This window comes from Peromyscus leucopus, chromosome 7, assembly GCF_004664715.2.
Source record: "Peromyscus leucopus breed LL Stock chromosome 7, UCI_PerLeu_2.1, whole genome shotgun sequence".
Taxonomy (NCBI): Eukaryota; Metazoa; Chordata; class Mammalia; order Rodentia; family Cricetidae; genus Peromyscus; species Peromyscus leucopus.
Genome location: NC_051069.1, coordinates 7,041,265 through 7,058,259, shown reverse-complemented (window position 1 = coordinate 7,058,259; position 16,995 = coordinate 7,041,265). Strand labels below are relative to the sequence as shown.

Below are 16,995 nucleotides of genomic sequence, written 5' to 3'. Positions count from 1 at the left end.
CACTGGATTCAACAGCTTGCTGTCAGCCAGTCGAGGTGACGCTGAGGATGCACATGGAGCAGGACTAGAGAGAGACAGGGAAGCCGAGGGGACAGAATAGCTAGGGGAGGAGACAGCAGCAGCAGCAGCAGCAGCTCAGCAGCAAATCCAGGAGAAATAACCAGCAGCCCTCACAGATTTGTGATTGTCTCTTAAAAAGATTTATTTTCTCTTCTTGCCTGAATGTACAAAGGCAAAAAGAGTACAGTTTGTATATATATATATATTTATATATATATATATGTATATAAAAAACAAGGAACTTGGTAATGTACACTTTACAGAAGGGAAGAATCAGGAAGACTGAAATTAAATCCAACAGAGCAACGCCAATGGAACAAAAGCTATGAACAGCAACACTGCCCCTCCAGCCCGGGCCTCCAGCTTGCCCCAACCTGCTCCCAATGGGAGGGAGGGCTGAGCACCAAGGCAAGCGGGTGGGCTGGGGCAGGAGGGGCTGGGGACAAGGCCTGGGAGGGCCATGGCAGGGAATCACTGGAAAGTTTCCTAGGATGCCCTAGTAATAAATGACAGAGGCCCAGAATTATGGGCCAGCTAGCTGCCCGGCTGAATCTTGAGGGGCATCAGAGTACACAATGATAGGGTATATGGGGTAGTAAGTGACGAGGAGGCCTCAAACCTATATCCAGTTCTCTAGCCCTTCTGCAGTCCCAACTCCCAACTCCCTTAAGCTAAGCCCCACCCCACCCTGGAGCCTGGAGAGGAGATGCATGAAATGGTTACTTTAGAGGGCACCCTCTTCCCCTTCTCTGTGTGTTTCTTTGACCTTGAGACGTGTGGACAGTGTAGGCCAAGTGGAGCCCACATGTACAAGACAGGGAAGAGCTGGAGGGAACTGGCACACCATTGAGGAAGCAGACAGGAATCCTAGGCAGCAGCTGTCAGGCTGTGGCTGCCCTCTTTGGGGTGAGGCCCCTACTTGTAGCTTCTCCACATGGGTCTCAGAGATTACTGAACACCAAGGGCATGGGCAGGGGCGGCTCAGTGAGAGGCTTGGCAGACTGGACCAGATCTTGTCTCTGACTAGGTGTCACAGGTAGTTCCCCCTGTGGAGTGTGGAGGTGGACAGCCAATCTCTCGGCACTAGTCAGGATCTCCACAGCTGCAGCTATGTGACACTACTTCAGGGAGAGAAGACTGGACTCAGATGGGGACCAGGAGGAGCAGACTGAGAACACAGTGTCATTTTTCTACCGCTAATCTCACTGCAGGGCAGGGCCTGTTCTTCAAGGGGCACTTGGATAGAGGGATCAAAGAGCTGACTTTTTTGGAGAGAGAGGGAGAGAGGGAGAGAGAGAGAGAGAGAGAGAGAGAGAGAGAGAGAGAGAGGGAGGGAGGGAGGGAGGGAGGGAGGGAGGAGGGAGGGAGGGAGGGAGAGAGGAGAGGAGAGAGGAGAGGGGGGAGAGAGAGCTGTTCCCTTCTGCAGAACCTAAGGCTGTCTTGCAAATACAGCCTCTGTTATAAAATGAAGTAGAAAAGGCAGGAATGTAGGCCGTGCCTTCCCAATGAAAAAGAAAATTGCTCCAATGGTTCCTTTACAATATGTACAAAGCACATTGCAAGCCAGTGCCACAGATACATACAAAACACCAACAGTATTTAAGAAACAAACAGGAACAGATGGGCACCTGGCTCTATTCACTGGAGTTTTGGGGGAGGCATAATCAGGCTGAAAGCCAGTCACCCTCTTAGAATGGGTAATGGGTTAGGTAGGATGGTGTCTCCAATATCTACTTCCATGAATGAAAGGGGGTCGCTGCCCAAAGTACTGCTTCCTGGGGCAACATGGGCACAGGGGACGATGGTGACGAGGGAAGGGCTGCTTGGGGTCCGGCCAACAGGTCGAAAACAAAAGTTTTTCCAAGTGCCCAGAACCCAGCTTGAACAAAAATAAGGACTTGGAAACGGGAAAGGTGTGTAGGTAGGAGATGCCAACAACCCAAGCCTGTCTGTACACAGGGAGGGCTCACAGGTCCTTGGGAACCACCTTTCCTTGGGCTTTGTGCTTACCAGCTCCCACCACCTCACTCTCCCAAAGAAGTCAGCCATCCTCAAAGTGTCATTTCTGACATTCTTGTGACAAGTTCCCTGTTAGCCCAGACTGGTATCTGTAGATCTTCCTCTCTCTTGCAGCCCAGAGGGTAGAGACAAGAGGGGAGGGGAACAATAGCAGAGAGCTGAAAAGCATCCCACATTCTGGGAAGAAGTGACTCCAATAAAGCTAGGTCATCACTTTCCCAGCACACAACTTTGCAGCTCAGGAGAACAGAGACATGTCTGCACTCCAAAGCCTCATCCCACTGTGTCCACTCTGTGGCTTGGGTATATAATGCTTGAATATGCTATTTCAGGGTCTAAGGAGCAAATCACCCCCCTTGGCCAGTGGCCCCTAAAACAAAAATGTGTGTTACAAAAACACGCCTCATATTGGCACACAAGGAGTTACAGAGTGAACTGTATAAAATCATGTACCTTTAGACAGAGGAACTGGGCTGTACACATTTGTGACCCTAAATGAGAAAGATACTCAGAAGACTGAATGTCTCCGAGAACTGCTGGGTGTTCCCACAGCCTGCCTTCTGGTTCATGCTCTAAAGTGATGTGGCAGACTCCAAGGTTACCCATGCTGAGAGAAGTCTATTCTGCCTGAGTTGTAAGAGACAAGCAGTAGAAGAGGTCAGTATGGGGATCCCCCCCGCCCCTGGGAAAGGCACCAAGGGGTTAAAAAGAGAAAGGGCAAGGAGTTGGGAGATGAAAAGCGGCAGGAATTTTGGTGAGGAAGCAGGTTCAATTTCACAGACTCCATTTATGCTCCAGCTCCTCCCAGCATCCCCAGGGAACCCTGTGCTGGTGCTAGAACCCTACCTTCTGCCTAACAGGAGCACAAGGCTCTGGGGGAGGGGTGGGGCAAACGCCTTACTCTCTCTCCTTTACAGGTTAGGCTCTGAGCGTTCATCTGTGCTCATATTAGAGGAGGATGTCTCCATGCCTGAAGACCTTGTCTTCACAGTCACAGGGAAAACAGCCCCCAACTTCTTTCCTGAGATTCTAATTTCTCCACGTGCTGCCAGTTCCCAGGGCCCAAACCACTGAGGAGACAGGGGGTCCTGACGGTGGTAATGGCAATGCAAGGGACATGGCTGCTGTGCTCTCTTCAGACCTTACCCCAGGCTTGGGGTCCCTCCCAGGCGGTGTAGGGTTCTGCTCTGGCGGTAGACTAGGGGCTGGGTTAACAGAGCAGGAACTTCTCTGGGATGAGGCTCTGTTCCCTCCGTTGCTCCTATGCCTTCATCTCCACAGACGCCACAACAGTCTTAACTGTGGCTGAGAGAATAAATATTTTTGCAAAGTACCAGTTCTTCAGCTCCTGAGGAAGAGGAAGGGTCACGTGGAGGTGAGATAGCCAAGGGTCTGCCTTCAGTCACGGTAGGAATGGCAAACAGGATGATCAGCACCGTGTAACCGATGGTAAAATGGCATCTCCAGCAGCACCTCAAATGAGCCAGGCTGGCCCACGAAGCTGACTTCATCTGGGCACTTGGTGTTCTGCAGAGGAAAAATGACAGGTCAACAGGTAATTGTGGCCGGCTTGGTCCCACACCCACAAGATGGCGCTCTAAGGAAACGAGCTGAGGCTGGTGAGATGGTGTGGTGAGTAAGGATGCTTGCTGCCAAGCCCAAGCTGAGCTCCATCCTCCATCTAGGGGAAGAAACTCCCTGTAAGTTGTCCTCTGACCTCTGCACATATGCACCACTGTCAACAATAAATAAAACACCCCCCACACACACATAAAGAACTGCAGGGAAAGCCAGCTGGAACGGCCTCCTCCACAGGCCCTCAGATGTACACAGCTTCGGAAGAGGCTGGTGCCACAGGCTTGGCCAGTGGCCCCTTTTCCAGACCACTGACCTCACATGGTTACCCCTCAGTTGGGCACCACAGGGATTCTGTGATCCAGGTAGCAGCTACTCCTGTTAATTTGTTACCCCAAATTAACAAAAGCTACTTACCATTCTCACCTCCTGGGGGGTGGGTAGAGTGAGGGAGTTGAGCCTTGCTGGCTGGCAACAATGGCTGTAGAAGAAAGCCCTGGGCAGGCAGAGAACACATTTAATGTAGCACTCAGGAAATCGCCCTCCACACTCCACCAGTCGGCTGAATATAGGGAGGAATTTCCCTTTAGGTTCCCCTAGCGCCACTGAATTTTTGGGGTGCTGACAGAAAACCAAACAACCCTGATACTTGGCCAGATCTAGTGGGCGAGGGTACAGCTTGGTTTTCAACTGCTGCTTTTCAGCAGTGGAAACACCCGTTCCTTACTCTGCTGAAGATGAAGTTCCCAAGCTCCCAGGGAGGAAATACATGTCAGCCTACTGCAGGGACTCTGGAACTCAGGACAAAGTGGACGTTCCTTTGTGTTTTGTTTAAGACAGGGTCCATCTCACAACGCGAATGAGCGAGCGTGCCTGTGTGTGTTGCACACGTGAGCGCGTGGAGGTCACGGGACACCTTGGGTGGCATTTCTCATGTGCTGTCTACCTTTTATTGAAGACAAGGCCTTTCACTGGCCTGGAACTTTGCCAAGTAGGCTAGGCTAGTGGGATCTGCCTGATTTTCCTCCCACCTAAGCACTGTAGTACAAGCACACACCACCACATCTGTCTTTTTCCATGGGTTTTGAGGACTGAATTCAGGTCCCCACACTCACAAGGCAAATGCTTTACCAAGGCATCTCACAGCCCTCCTTGAATTGATTTTTATGCTCCTGCTTCAACATCCTAAGTGGTGGGAATCATCTCAAGTTACAGGTTTGAGGGGCCTTGTTACAGGCGCTACTAACTGAAAGGGAACAAAACTGGAGGTGACGAGGACGCGAGCCTTACCTGCGGCATAGGGTAGGTTGTACTGTGCTGGGAGCAAGGAGTAGCCCAAGTGGTGGTGGTGGTGGTGTGTGGACATCAGACGCTGGGAAGGGGAAGTGCGGGGCCGGTCGGCACTCCTGTCACCACCTCCTGCTCCCCCAACACTGCTACAGCTGCCACCACCCCCAACTACCCCACAGCCTCCCCGATCTCTCTCCTGAGAACTTTTATCACTTATCTGGAAAGGAAAGGAAACACATAAAGGTACTATAATGAGATATATACACACTAGTGATCTAACCAGGGCCCTACATTATGAGTCTTAAAAATGCAGGGTATTTATAAATAAAGGGGGTGCTCCCATGGGGTCAATGTCAAGTCAGCCAAGCTGCACCGTGGTCAGAACCTGAACTTGCCCAATTCTCCCATGCTGTGGATCTTGATTTCTTGGTCTTTGGACAGGACCTGGGCTGCATGCCCCACTTACCGTGGGAGACTTGCTTTTGTAGTGACTGGCATGTTGCTGCAAGATGTCCAGGGCTTTGGACTCTGAGCTGGCTTTACAGCTCACACTGGGGCTGGCACGTGCCTTGTCAGCATCCTCACCACCTGAGACCTTGCTGCCATAGGGGGAGAAAGAGTAGCTGGAAGGCAGGTAGGAACCTAGGGAAGGAGAGATGGAGCAGTCAAAGAAAGGCTGGCAGAAGGAAGCGCTCTAGTGAGTGTGGGCGGGTGGCATCAGCTCTCTTAGGCATCATCTGAGACACCTTCAACCACAGCATCTCTGGGAGGACTTGTTCCTGGCTTCGGAACAAGCTCTATAGGAAGAACAGGTGAAGAGATAAAGAATACGGCACTCAGTTTCCCACAGCTGACTTCTCAGATCTCCTATGGCTCCTGATGATGCTATCTCAGAGTCATATGATAAAGTTGAAAGATCAAAGGATTTAGTCAGACAGCCTTGGACTGAATAACCCTGAATAAAGTGACAAGCTTTTTGAGTCTCAGTTTCTTTATCATCAGAATGAATGTATCAGTCACGCACGATGCACACATCTGTAATCCCAACAGTGCGGTGGTTGGGGCAGAATTGTGAGTAAAATGTGAGCCTAGACAAGATCCTGCCCCCCAAAACAAAACGAGGTCCATGTGATGGCTCAGTGGGTAAAAACACTTGCTGCTAGGCCTGATGACCTAAGTTTGACCCCACCACACAGGAGGGCAGGGGCAGGTACATCTATGTGAGGTTGAAGCCAGTCTGGTCCATATAGAGGGAGTTCTAAGCCAGCCAGGTTACATAGTGAGACTTTATTTTTCTATTTAAAAAAAGGGTGGAACAGCACAGACCCTGAGCACAACCATTAATAAATGGGACCTCTCGAAACTGAGAAGCTTTTGCAGGGCAAAAGACACGGTCAACAAGACAAAAAGACAGCCTACAGAATGGGAAAGACCTTCACCAACCCCACATCTGACAGAGGATTGATCTCCACAGTATATAAAGAACTCAAGAAACTAGACATCAAAATACTGAACAGTCCAATTAAAAAATGGGCTAAAGAGCTAAACAGAGAATTCACAAAACAAGAATCACAAATGGCTGAAAGACATTTAAAGAAATGTTCAACATCCTTAATCATCAGAGAAATGCAAATCAAAACCACTCTGAGATACCACCTTACACCTGTCAGAATGGCTACGATCAAAAACACCAATGACAGTCAATGTTGGAGAGGATGTGGAGCAAAGGGAACACTCCTCCACTGTTGGTGGGAATGCAAACTTGTACAACCACTGTGGAAATCAGTATGGCGGTTTCTCAGAAAATTAGGAATCGAACTACCTCAAGACCCAGCCATCCTACTCTTGGGCATATACCCAAGGAATGCTGATTCATACCATAAAGATACATGCTCAGCTATGTTCATAGCAGCACTATTTGTAATAGCCAGAACCTGGAAACAACCTAGATGCCCGTCAACGGAAGAATGGATGAAAAAAAAAATGTGGTACATATACATAATGGAGTACTACTCAGCAGAGAAAAACAATGAAAGCATGAAATTTGCAGGCAAATGGATGGAACTAGAAAAAATCACCCTGAGTGAGGTAACCCAAACCCAGAAAGACAGTCATGGTATTTACTCACTCATAAATGGATTCTAGATATAAAATAAAGAACAATCAGACCACAACCCATATAACCATGGAGGCTATATATATATATAGCATGGAGGTCCCTAGGATGACTGTGGCTTATAATAAATTTCAGTTTTATTCAATTATTGAAAAAAAAAAAAAGCCAAATGAATGGAAACACATGAACTATGAACCAAAGGCTGAGGGGCCCCCAGCTGGATCAGGCCCTCTGAATAAATGTGACAGTGGATTGGCTTGATCAGTTTGGGAGGCAACTAGGCAGTGGGACCAAGTCCTGTGCTCATTGCATGAATTGGCTGTTTGAAACCTGGAGCTTATGCAGGGACACTTGGCTCAGTCTGGGAGGAAGGGACTGGACCTGCCTGGACTGAGTCTACCAGGTTGATCGCAGTCCTCGGGGGAGGCTTTGCCCTGGAGGAGGTGGGAATGGGGGGTGGGCTGGGGTAAGGGGAGGGGGTGGGAGGGAGGAGAACAGGGGAACCCGTGGCTGATATGTAGAACTGAATGGTATTGTAAAATAAAATAAAAGGAAAAAAAAGTATCACCACCAATAAAAATAATAAATAAATAAATAAAATAAAAAAAGGGTGGTAGGCCAGTGTGGTGGTACACGCCTTTAATTCCAGCACTCTAGAGGCAGAGGCAGACAGAACTCTTTGAGTTCAATACCAGCCGGGTCTACTTTTTTTTTTCTCGGGGAGAAAAAAAAAGATAAAAAAAGGGGTGGTGGTGGTAGTGGCGTTGGAGTGGTAGTTTAGTGGTTAAGAACACTTATTCTTCCAGAGGATCTGGGTTCAATTCTTAGGACCCACATTACGCAGCCATATGTAACTCCAGCTCCAAGGGAGCTGATGTCCTCTTCTGGCCTCTGCAAACACTCTGCTTACATGCACCTCTCTCTCTCTCTCTCTCTCTCTCTCTCTCTCTCTCTCTCTCTCTCTCTCTCTCTCACTCACACACACACACACACACACACACACACACACACTCATAAATCAACCTAAAAAAAAAAAGATACCAATACAAAAGGTAACATGAGCTCTAGGTATAATGCTTTACTCCCAGTACTTGGGAGGCAAAGGTAAGAGGATTGTTTCAAGGAGGCTAGCCTGCACTACACAGTAAATTCTAGTTCAGAGTACGCAGCCAACAAACAAGCAATGTGAACTTGAAGCACTGAGAAGGCCAAGGCAGGAAGATGAGTTCAAGGTCAGCCGGGGTTACATGGCCAGACTACGTCTCAAAACCAGTGAGGCTGGAGAGATGATTCAGTGGTTAAGAATACTTTCTGTTACTGTGAAGGACCCAGGTTGCATCTCTAACACCCACATGACAGCTCAGAGTGGTTTGTAACCCTAGTTCCAGGGGACGTAACACCTTTTCTGGCCTTCTTGGATACCAGGCATGCATGTGGCAGGCAAACATTCATACACATAAATAAAAAAAAAATCTTAAAACAAGACCCACAGAGGGCTCACTTAGTAGGTAAAGGCACCTGCTCCCAAGGCTGACAACCAAGTTTGGTCCCTGAAACCAACATGGTAGAAGCAGAGACTATGGACCTGTAATTCTAGCACTGTGAAGAAGGTACCCAGGAGAATCCCTGGGGCTCACTGCAAGTCAGTCTAGCATAATCAGTGAGCTCCAAGTTCAGTGAGAGATCCTGTTTCAAAAAATAAGTTGGAGAACAGCTGAAGAAGACAAGTGACATTGACCTCTGACCTTCACATATATGCATACATATGCATAAGAACATACACAAGCTGGGGGGGAGGTGGCATATGCATGTAATTCCAGTACTTAGGAGTAGAAGAGGCAAGAAGAAAGAGGAGGAAAGTTGGAGGCTAGCCTACACCATATAGTTAATTATAGGCTAGCCAGGGCTACATAACAAGACCCTGTCTCAACTACAAAAATACCAGAGTAAGTAAAAAGGTGCATAAACCATTCAAGACAGTGCCTCAACCAATGAAACTCATTATTATTGTTATTATTATTATTGTTGTTGTTATTATTATTATTATTTATTTCCCCCAGACAGGGTTTCTCTGTGTAGTTTTGGTGCCTGTCCTGGATCTTGCTCTGTAGACCAGGCTGGCCTCGAACTCACAGGGATCCACCTGGTTCTGCCTCCAGAGTGCTGGGATTAAAGGCGTGTATACCCGGCGGAACTCTTATTTTTATATAGATGGTAAGGTGTACCACAAGGGTGAGATGATCCCCTGTATCTGTTTGAAAAGCTTATTTGTATTTAGAATTTATCCTATAATAATGCCAGCAGAAAGTCAAGACTACATGCTCTAGGCGGCTGGGAGTTGTGAGTGCTCAGGCGGACCTAAATGAAAACGAATAGAAGCTGAAGATGGCAGGGCAGAGTAGGGCAGGTTGGATTCTAGATGTCCAGACAGACAGAAGGCATCAATTCTTGTGTACTGCAGCTCAGTGGAGTGGCTACAATCTCGGAAACCTATTACATATTTCATGCAGCGCCAAAGAGAAGACAAGGCTGCACACGTGGGATGCCATTACCTGGACAGATCTATCGGTGGACACTGAGTGTGTGTGCTGGAAGACTACATTATGGCCAGGCACGGTGGTACATGCTTCTCTTGATCCAGCACTCAGGAGGCAGAGGCAGGTGGAGCTCTCTGAGTTCGAGGCCAGCCTGGTCTACACAGTGAGTTCCAGGCCAGCCAGGGGTACAGAGTGAAATCCTGTCTCAGGTAAACAACAATAACAAGACCCCTTCCCAACCTCAAACCAACCAACAAAACAACAACAAACCTGAAGCTCCCTTCCACCCCAGAGGAATCCTATCGGGCTCTAGTGAGGAGAGCTGAAGACAAACATTTTTTTCTAACAAGTTAAAAACATTAAACCTTGACCCACTGAGAACTCACTGTCAGCAGTGTAAGAACGAATTTTTCTCAAGCGGAACCTACTGGACATCCCCCCAGCTGACTTCAAACTGCTCTCTGCTCTGCATCCCTGCCAGCTTTCTGATCTCCCAGCTGAGCAGAGCCTCCAAGATGAATGAATGCCTGCGTTGTTCTGGTTTGAATTGCATGTGTCACATGTATGGCTCCTGCTGTATGAAGCTGTGAGGTCCTTGAGCAGAGGGAACTAGTTGCTTCTATTTCTTTAGTATTCCCCACAGTGCCTTGCATACAGCACAAATCAGAGTGCATGTGGAAAGAAATTCCAGCAGAGAGAAGCTGGCTGGGGTGTACTGATAATCTAGAAAAGCTGGAGCACGGGAGAGGTGGTGTTTCCGACCGTAATTAGGGTCATTTAAGGTCAGAGTGGCAACTTCACAGCAGGTGCACATTGAAAATAAAAGGACTGTCATCCAAGCCAGTCTCACTGACACTTAGAACCAAAGCAACAAAGCCCTGGACTGGAAATCTGTTCATCTCCCTCCCCCGAGAGCAGCAGAGCCAGCACTCAGTACCATACCTGGGTAGTTCTGCATCATCACAGCAGGCATGCCCCGGTAGCTGGGGTGGTTGGGGTCATAGGACTGGCTGTAAGAGTAGCCGTGCATGTAGGGGATGTAGGACTGGTGCTGGGGGAGCGGGGAGGACACAGGCACATGGACACTTGGCCGGGGCTCCTTGCTCCCAAGGCGGGACTCCTCGGAGGCGGGTAGCTTGCACTCAGTACTTGTACTCTCTTTCCCATCTTCCTTGGGAACCGAGTCCTTACTCCGACTCCTTTCCTCCTTTAATTTCCGGTCCCGCTCCTCTTTCCACCGATCATCCTCTGATTTGATGTCTGAGTACTTGGCAGGATACACATATGTCCACATCCGGGGCTCTGTCTCCTGCAAAAACCACAGAACAAGTGCTGAGTAGTGTTACACACACAAAAGATCCTTTTCAAACCCAAGGTCCCAGCAGAAACACCAGAACAGAATATTACAGCACCCAAGGCAGAGTGACAGCGTGGCTTCTACCAATTATGTTTGCAAAAAGACTGTTAGTTCCAACACTGGGGAGGCAGAGGCAGAGAGATCGCTCGGAGTTCGAGCAGCCTAGTTTACAGAGAGTTCTAGGCCAGTAAGGAATACACAGTGAGACCCTGTCACTTCAAAACAAAGCAAAACACTTTCTCAAGCCTAAGGAGACAAGATATGGGGAAGAAAAGGCACAGCCGTCAGTGGGTGCTCTTTACGTAAGACTTCTGGGGCAATGACTCCAGGAATAAGACAAGTTTTGTTTTGCAAAGTTACCACTACCACTCTTGTCAGGAAGGGTAGAACTAATAGCAAGAGTAAAGGGAAGACGTTCTAAATCTCCTGAGTTAAAATCTGCAACAGGTTTGGCTGTCTGAAGAGACCAGAAGAGAGCATTAGATTCCCAGGAGCTGGAGTTACGGGAGCTTCTAAGCCATCTGATGTGGGTATTAGGAAGCGAAGTTGGGTCCTCTGGAAGAACAGCAAGTACTCTTAACCACTGAGCCATCTCTGCAGCCCCATTAGTTTTAATTTTTAAATATTACTTATTTATTTAGAGAACAGGATCCTGTTATGTAGCGCAGGCTGGCTTTCAACTTACTATGCAGCTCAGTGTGGCTAAAAACTCATGACAATCTGCCTTTAGCCTTCCAAGTACTAAGATTACAGGCATGTGCAGCCTAGCTGACACCATAGAATCCTTTGTAAAGACATCTGTTAGCTGAATACTATATGCTTTCATCCCAAAGGAACTATACGGTGGAACATTGGGCTAGGAGTCAGGATGCCTAGGATCTTGTCCTGGCTCTGCTTCTGAAGGCTCAACCAACTCTAGACAAAACAAACTGTCTCATTAGTCCTTCTTTCCCATTTAAGGGAAAAATACCCTTTAAACATTAAAATGTACAGAATTCCTAAAATTATACAACTCTCCTGCTAATCTAATTCTATGGAACCCTTACACAAGACAGTGCTGATCTGTGGGGCCCAGAAAGTTTACTAGTGTTTCTACTTCCTGACACACAACAGTTACCTGTCGGTACCAGAGTATTGGATCCACCTCTGCCTGTCGGCCACACTCAGTGCCTGTCTTAGCCTCAGAGGCCTCCTTGCCTAGGTGGCTGGCCTCACCCAGCTTCCCTTTAAGGCCTTCAGGAGCCTGGCCCGGGAGTTTTGATGAGTCATCTAATTTGGGAATGATGACGGACTTGGCAGGATCAGCTCCTGGCTCCTTGGCTTTGCCTGGCCCTGACTTCACCAAGTCTGTCAAGCTGGGAGCCTTGGTGAGAGTTGGTGGGATTGACGGCTTCTGCTTCCACTCTTCCTTGAGTGGTGCTTCCCGCTCTTTCAGGCCCAGCTCTGCCTTCTTGTCCAGTCCCCGCTGCTGCTGCTCCAGGCTCTGCCGTTTCTGCTGCTCTTCGTACTGCTGTCGGTAAGCTGCGTTGGTGCTCAGGAGGTGGGGGTGGTAAGTCTGGTCGCTGTAGCCGTAGGGAGGCACGTAGGCATACTGGTTGTAGTACAGGGACTGCATGTACATGTTGGGCCGCTGCTGGATGACAGAGGGCTGCTGACTGGAACTGCTCAGTTCAGGTTTCTTTTCCTCACAGACATCATTCTTCACTTTCCCTTCTATGCTCTCGGGCTCCTCATCCTTCTTTGTCTTGAGGGCCTGGCCCTCCATTCCTGACTGGCTGCTTGAGTTGAGAGCCCCTGGGCTGGACTGCGCATAACCTGGAGAGTAGTAACTTTCAAAGCCTTGATAATATGGTGAGTCTTTGCTCTGCGGCTGAGGGGGGAAAAGTGTTTTCTTAGCCCCCTCTTTAACCAGCTGCTCAGGGTCCTTGGACTTGACAGTGTCCACCTTGCCCTCCCCATCCTCCCCAGCATCCGAGATGTCAGAGTAGGCAGGACTATTGGTTTTGACTGAACTGGCTTCAGCACCATTCTGGGTCACTACATGTAGGGGAGTAGGGGTTGGGTTGGGGTAGTGCTATCTAGGCGGCTGCTGCCTCCAATTGAAGGGCTGGGGGCATTGTCTGTAAAACTGTAAATCTTATCAGCTTCAGCCTTGATACTCGCTAAGCGGCTTTGGTGGGAGTCTGAGGAGCCATTGAGAAGCCCCTCCATTTTTATTCCATCCCCTGATGATTCTCTGAACGGGCTTTTACCTTCTTCTGCTCGGCACACCTTCCCAGGGGTCAGAGGACTTTCAAGTTCCTTTGATGATTCCTTCTTTTTTTTGTCTTTCTTTTTCTTGTCCTTGGCAGGGGTCAAGGCAGGGTTGACTGTGAAGGGCTCCCCCATCACAGTGGGCTTGGGCTGAATGGGCTTGAGTTGGGGGCTGTTGGGCATGGCTTGGACCACTGTGGTGGTCAAGCCTGAGGAGGAGCCAGGGCTTGCTGCTGTGAAGGTGGCCGTCTGGAAAGTGTAGATCTGCTGTGGGGGTATGGCAGGGGCAATGGGCCGGGCTGACTTTAAGCTCTTGGATGGAATCTTTTCAGGTTTCAAACTGGAGGGCTTTTTACATTTTTCTTTTTCCACACACTTCCTGTCCAGAGAGTCGAAGGCATCGTTGCTTGTTTCATCCATCACTGAGGGTCCATCATCAGAACCATCATTGGATAAGGCCCCAAGGTCTGTGTCTCCCTCCCCACTCAGTTTTTTCTTACAGAGGCCTTTTGTGCTGAACTTGCTTGGAGGGGAAGGGCTATGAGGCTCAACCAGCCGAACTTTGGGGGTAGCTGAGCGGGCAGGGGACAAGGATCCTTTCTGTGAGACAGATGCACCGTTGCAGCCGCTGAGGTCCGCATGGAGGGCGGGCTCTTCTCCATACTCACTGTCTCCATCAGCTTCCGGTTTGCTGTCATCGTCCGTGTGGGCATGAGCTTGGTGATACTTAAGTCCATTAATGTGCTTGTACTTTTTGTTGCAGTTTGGGTGGGGACAGTCAATCAGGACTGGGGAGGGACAATTTCTGTCCACAACACTGGGTTCCACCTTGGTCCCAGGGAGTGGCCCGGTGGCTGAGCCCATGGAATTTGTGCGGACACGTTTGCTTCCTTTGGAGTCCTCGGAGCTAGAATTCAGTTCCATATCTGAAAGAGGCTTGTTTTTCCGCTTATTAGCTGAGGAAGGGCTGGCCTTGACATCCTCCGAGGCGCTGCTAGCTGGGGGGCGATGCTCTGAGGAGTTCTGGCTGCCCCGGCGGCCTTTGCTGTTGGCTCCTGCTCGGGTTTTGCTGTTGTTGCTGGTCCCTTTGCTGTCGGAGGCTGCGGCTGTCTCATTGACAGGCGTGTTACTGTTGGGACGCATGCGCTTGCCTCGTCCTCGACCGTTACGCATTTCCAAGTCACTGGTGGGGGAGTCACAGAACCTTAGCAAAGGACAAACAGGACAGGATATTAATAAGGGGAAACATCTTTAATGAGCCAGGCCTCACAGCAAGAGTCACTCACTACACTCAGCCTTGCTTTCTTGAAGTCCAGGCTGGTATGGAACTCAATAAGGAGTCAAGGCTGGCCTCCATTTTACAGAATACTTACAGCCATTCTCTTGACTTCCTAGGATGTCATTTGCATACTACTCCTGGATCATTCCACCATATTTTAGGCTTCTCAAGCCCTAGCACACTGAGTAATAACATTAGGTATTGAAGAGACATTGAAATATTAGTGATTTTTATTGTATTTCTATTTATTTATTTACTTTTATTTATTTATTTATTTATTTTTTTTTTGGTTTTTGAGACAGGGTTTCTCCATGTACTTTTGGTGCCTGTCCTGGAGCTCACTCTGTAGATCAGGCTGGCCTTGAACTCACAAAGATCTGCCTGCCTCTGCCTCCCCAAGTGCTGGAATTAAAGGCGTGTGCCACCGCCACCCGGCCTCTATCTTCATTTTTGTTATGCTTTTGAGAGTGAATCCCTAAGCCTCATACAATATCCCAGCCCCCAAATGTTGATCTTATCACACACATTTTGGAAACAAGGTATGTAACCTAAGTTAGCCTCAAACTCCCTGTGTACCTGAAACTGGCTTTGAACTCCTGATCTTCTGTATCCACTAAGGGCTGGAATTACATTGTATGCAGGTACATAGCACTATGGCTGGTTGGAAATGTTAACTTAAAAATCAAACTGGGGGCTGGAGAGATGGCTCAGTGGTTAAGAGCATTGGCTGGTCTTCCAGAGGTCCTGAGTTCAAGTTCCAACAACCACATGGTGGTGGCTCACCATGTAATCTCATCTGTAATGAGATCTGGTGTCCTCTTCTGGCCTGCAGGCATACATGCAGGCAGAACACTATATACATAATAAATAAATTTTGAAAAAACAAATAAAAAAAATAAAAATCAAACTGCAACTTGAAAATAAGGCCAGGCATAGTAACTCAGACAAACACCTGTAATCCCAGCATCTAGAAGGCTGGGTTTGAGGTGCCTGGCCTATACAGTGAGTTCAAAGACCGGGTAACAGAATGAACCCTTGTCCCCAAGAGGAAGGAAGGCAAGGAGAAAGGGAGGGAAGAAAAGTGGATATAACCTGTGTGGTGGCTCAAGCTAGTGAGGAGCCTGGAGTTGGATGAGGCTCAGGAGGCTTGAGTTTGAGGCCAAATGGGCCAACTCTAATAAGATAGAGTAACAATTCATTAATTAGGTAGAGGGATCAGACTAATATAAATTACATATCTGTATGTGCTCACCTTGGGGGTGCCCAATCATGCCTTGTGCAGTCAAGAAGTGTACCTACGTATGTCTTGTTCCTCCATGTCACATTTACCACCAACATCCCTGGAAAAAAAAAAAAAGAAAGAAAGTAGTATGGATGAGACGAATTTGCTGGCCACTGCAAAGAATATTCTTTTTTGTTTTTTTGAGACAGGGTTTCTCTGTGTAGTTTTGGTGCCTTTCCTGAATCTTGCTCTGTAGACCCAGGCTGGCATCGAACTCATAAAGATCCTGCCTCTGCCTCCCGAGTGCGGGATTAAAGGCGTGCGCCACCACTGCCCGGCTACAAAGAAGCTTCCTCAGGAGCAGCTCTCTGACTTCTATGAAAGTTTAGTGGTGCTTCAGTAGCAGAGCAGCCCCATGGGAACTGCCTACGGATGGACAGTAGTTCACAGATTTCCTAGCCTGATCAAGACAGTTTTTATTTTTATGAACAGTCTCATGGATCTCAGGCTATCCTTGAATTTGCTATATAACTGAGGATGACCTTGAGCTTCTGAGCGTCCTTCCACTACCTCTGACTGTTGGGATTACAGGAAGGTCCCCACACACCCAGATTTATGTCGTGCTCAGAACTGAACTCATGGCTTTGTTCATACTGGACAAGCATTCTACTGACTGAGCTACACCCTCTGCCCTCCCTTGTTTTTGTTAAGACAGTGTCTTGCTATATAATCCAGGCTAGCCTCAAACACTCTCTAGCCAAGGATAGCTTTGAACTCTTGATCCTTCTGCCCCTTCTTACTGAGTGCTGGTTCTTAGTTATGTATGTGCCACCATGCCTTACTTAAATGTATTTATTTTAACTAAATTCAAGTATTTCAGTGCATGATTTAACCAGAATTTACACATTTTTTGGGGGGTGTACAGCTTAGGTTGTTTGGTACATTTTTACTTTGGTACATTAAAAAAAAAAAAAAAAAAAAAAAAAAGGCTAAATTTTGTCCGGCGCACGCCTTTAATCCCAGCACTTGGGAGGCAGAGCCAGGCAGATCTCTGTGAGTTCGAGGCCAGCCCGGTCTACAGAGTGAGATCCAGGACAGGCACCAAAACTGCACAGAGAAACCCTGTCTCGGAAAAACAAAAACAAAAACCACCCCCCCAAAACAAAACAAACAAAGGCTAATTTTTATCATGTTTTAATTATGTGTCTATGAGTGTGTCTGTGCACGTGACTGCAAGTGCCTGATGAAGCCATGGGTGTTCGGAACTGAACGTGGGTCCTCTAGAAG

The 16,995-nt window shown here is 48.2% G+C and overlaps 1 protein-coding gene across 1 annotated transcript in view; it reads right to left on the bottom strand.

Moving 5' to 3' along the window:
• Positions 1-2,561: 2,561 nt before the first annotated feature.
• Znf609 (zinc finger protein 609) overlaps positions 2,562-16,995 on the bottom strand; it is a 152,966-nt gene continuing 138,532 nt past the window's right edge. Inside the window, 8 exon segments of the mRNA XM_028866506.2 lie at positions 2,562-3,606; positions 4,072-4,150; positions 4,945-5,161; positions 5,411-5,586; positions 10,540-10,906; positions 12,072-13,009; positions 13,012-14,411; positions 15,739-15,826. Coding sequence (XP_028722339.1) covers positions 4,077-4,150; positions 4,945-5,161; positions 5,411-5,586; positions 10,540-10,906; positions 12,072-13,009; positions 13,012-14,411; positions 15,739-15,826 — 3,260 coding nt within the window. The 3' untranslated portion in view covers positions 2,562-3,606; positions 4,072-4,076.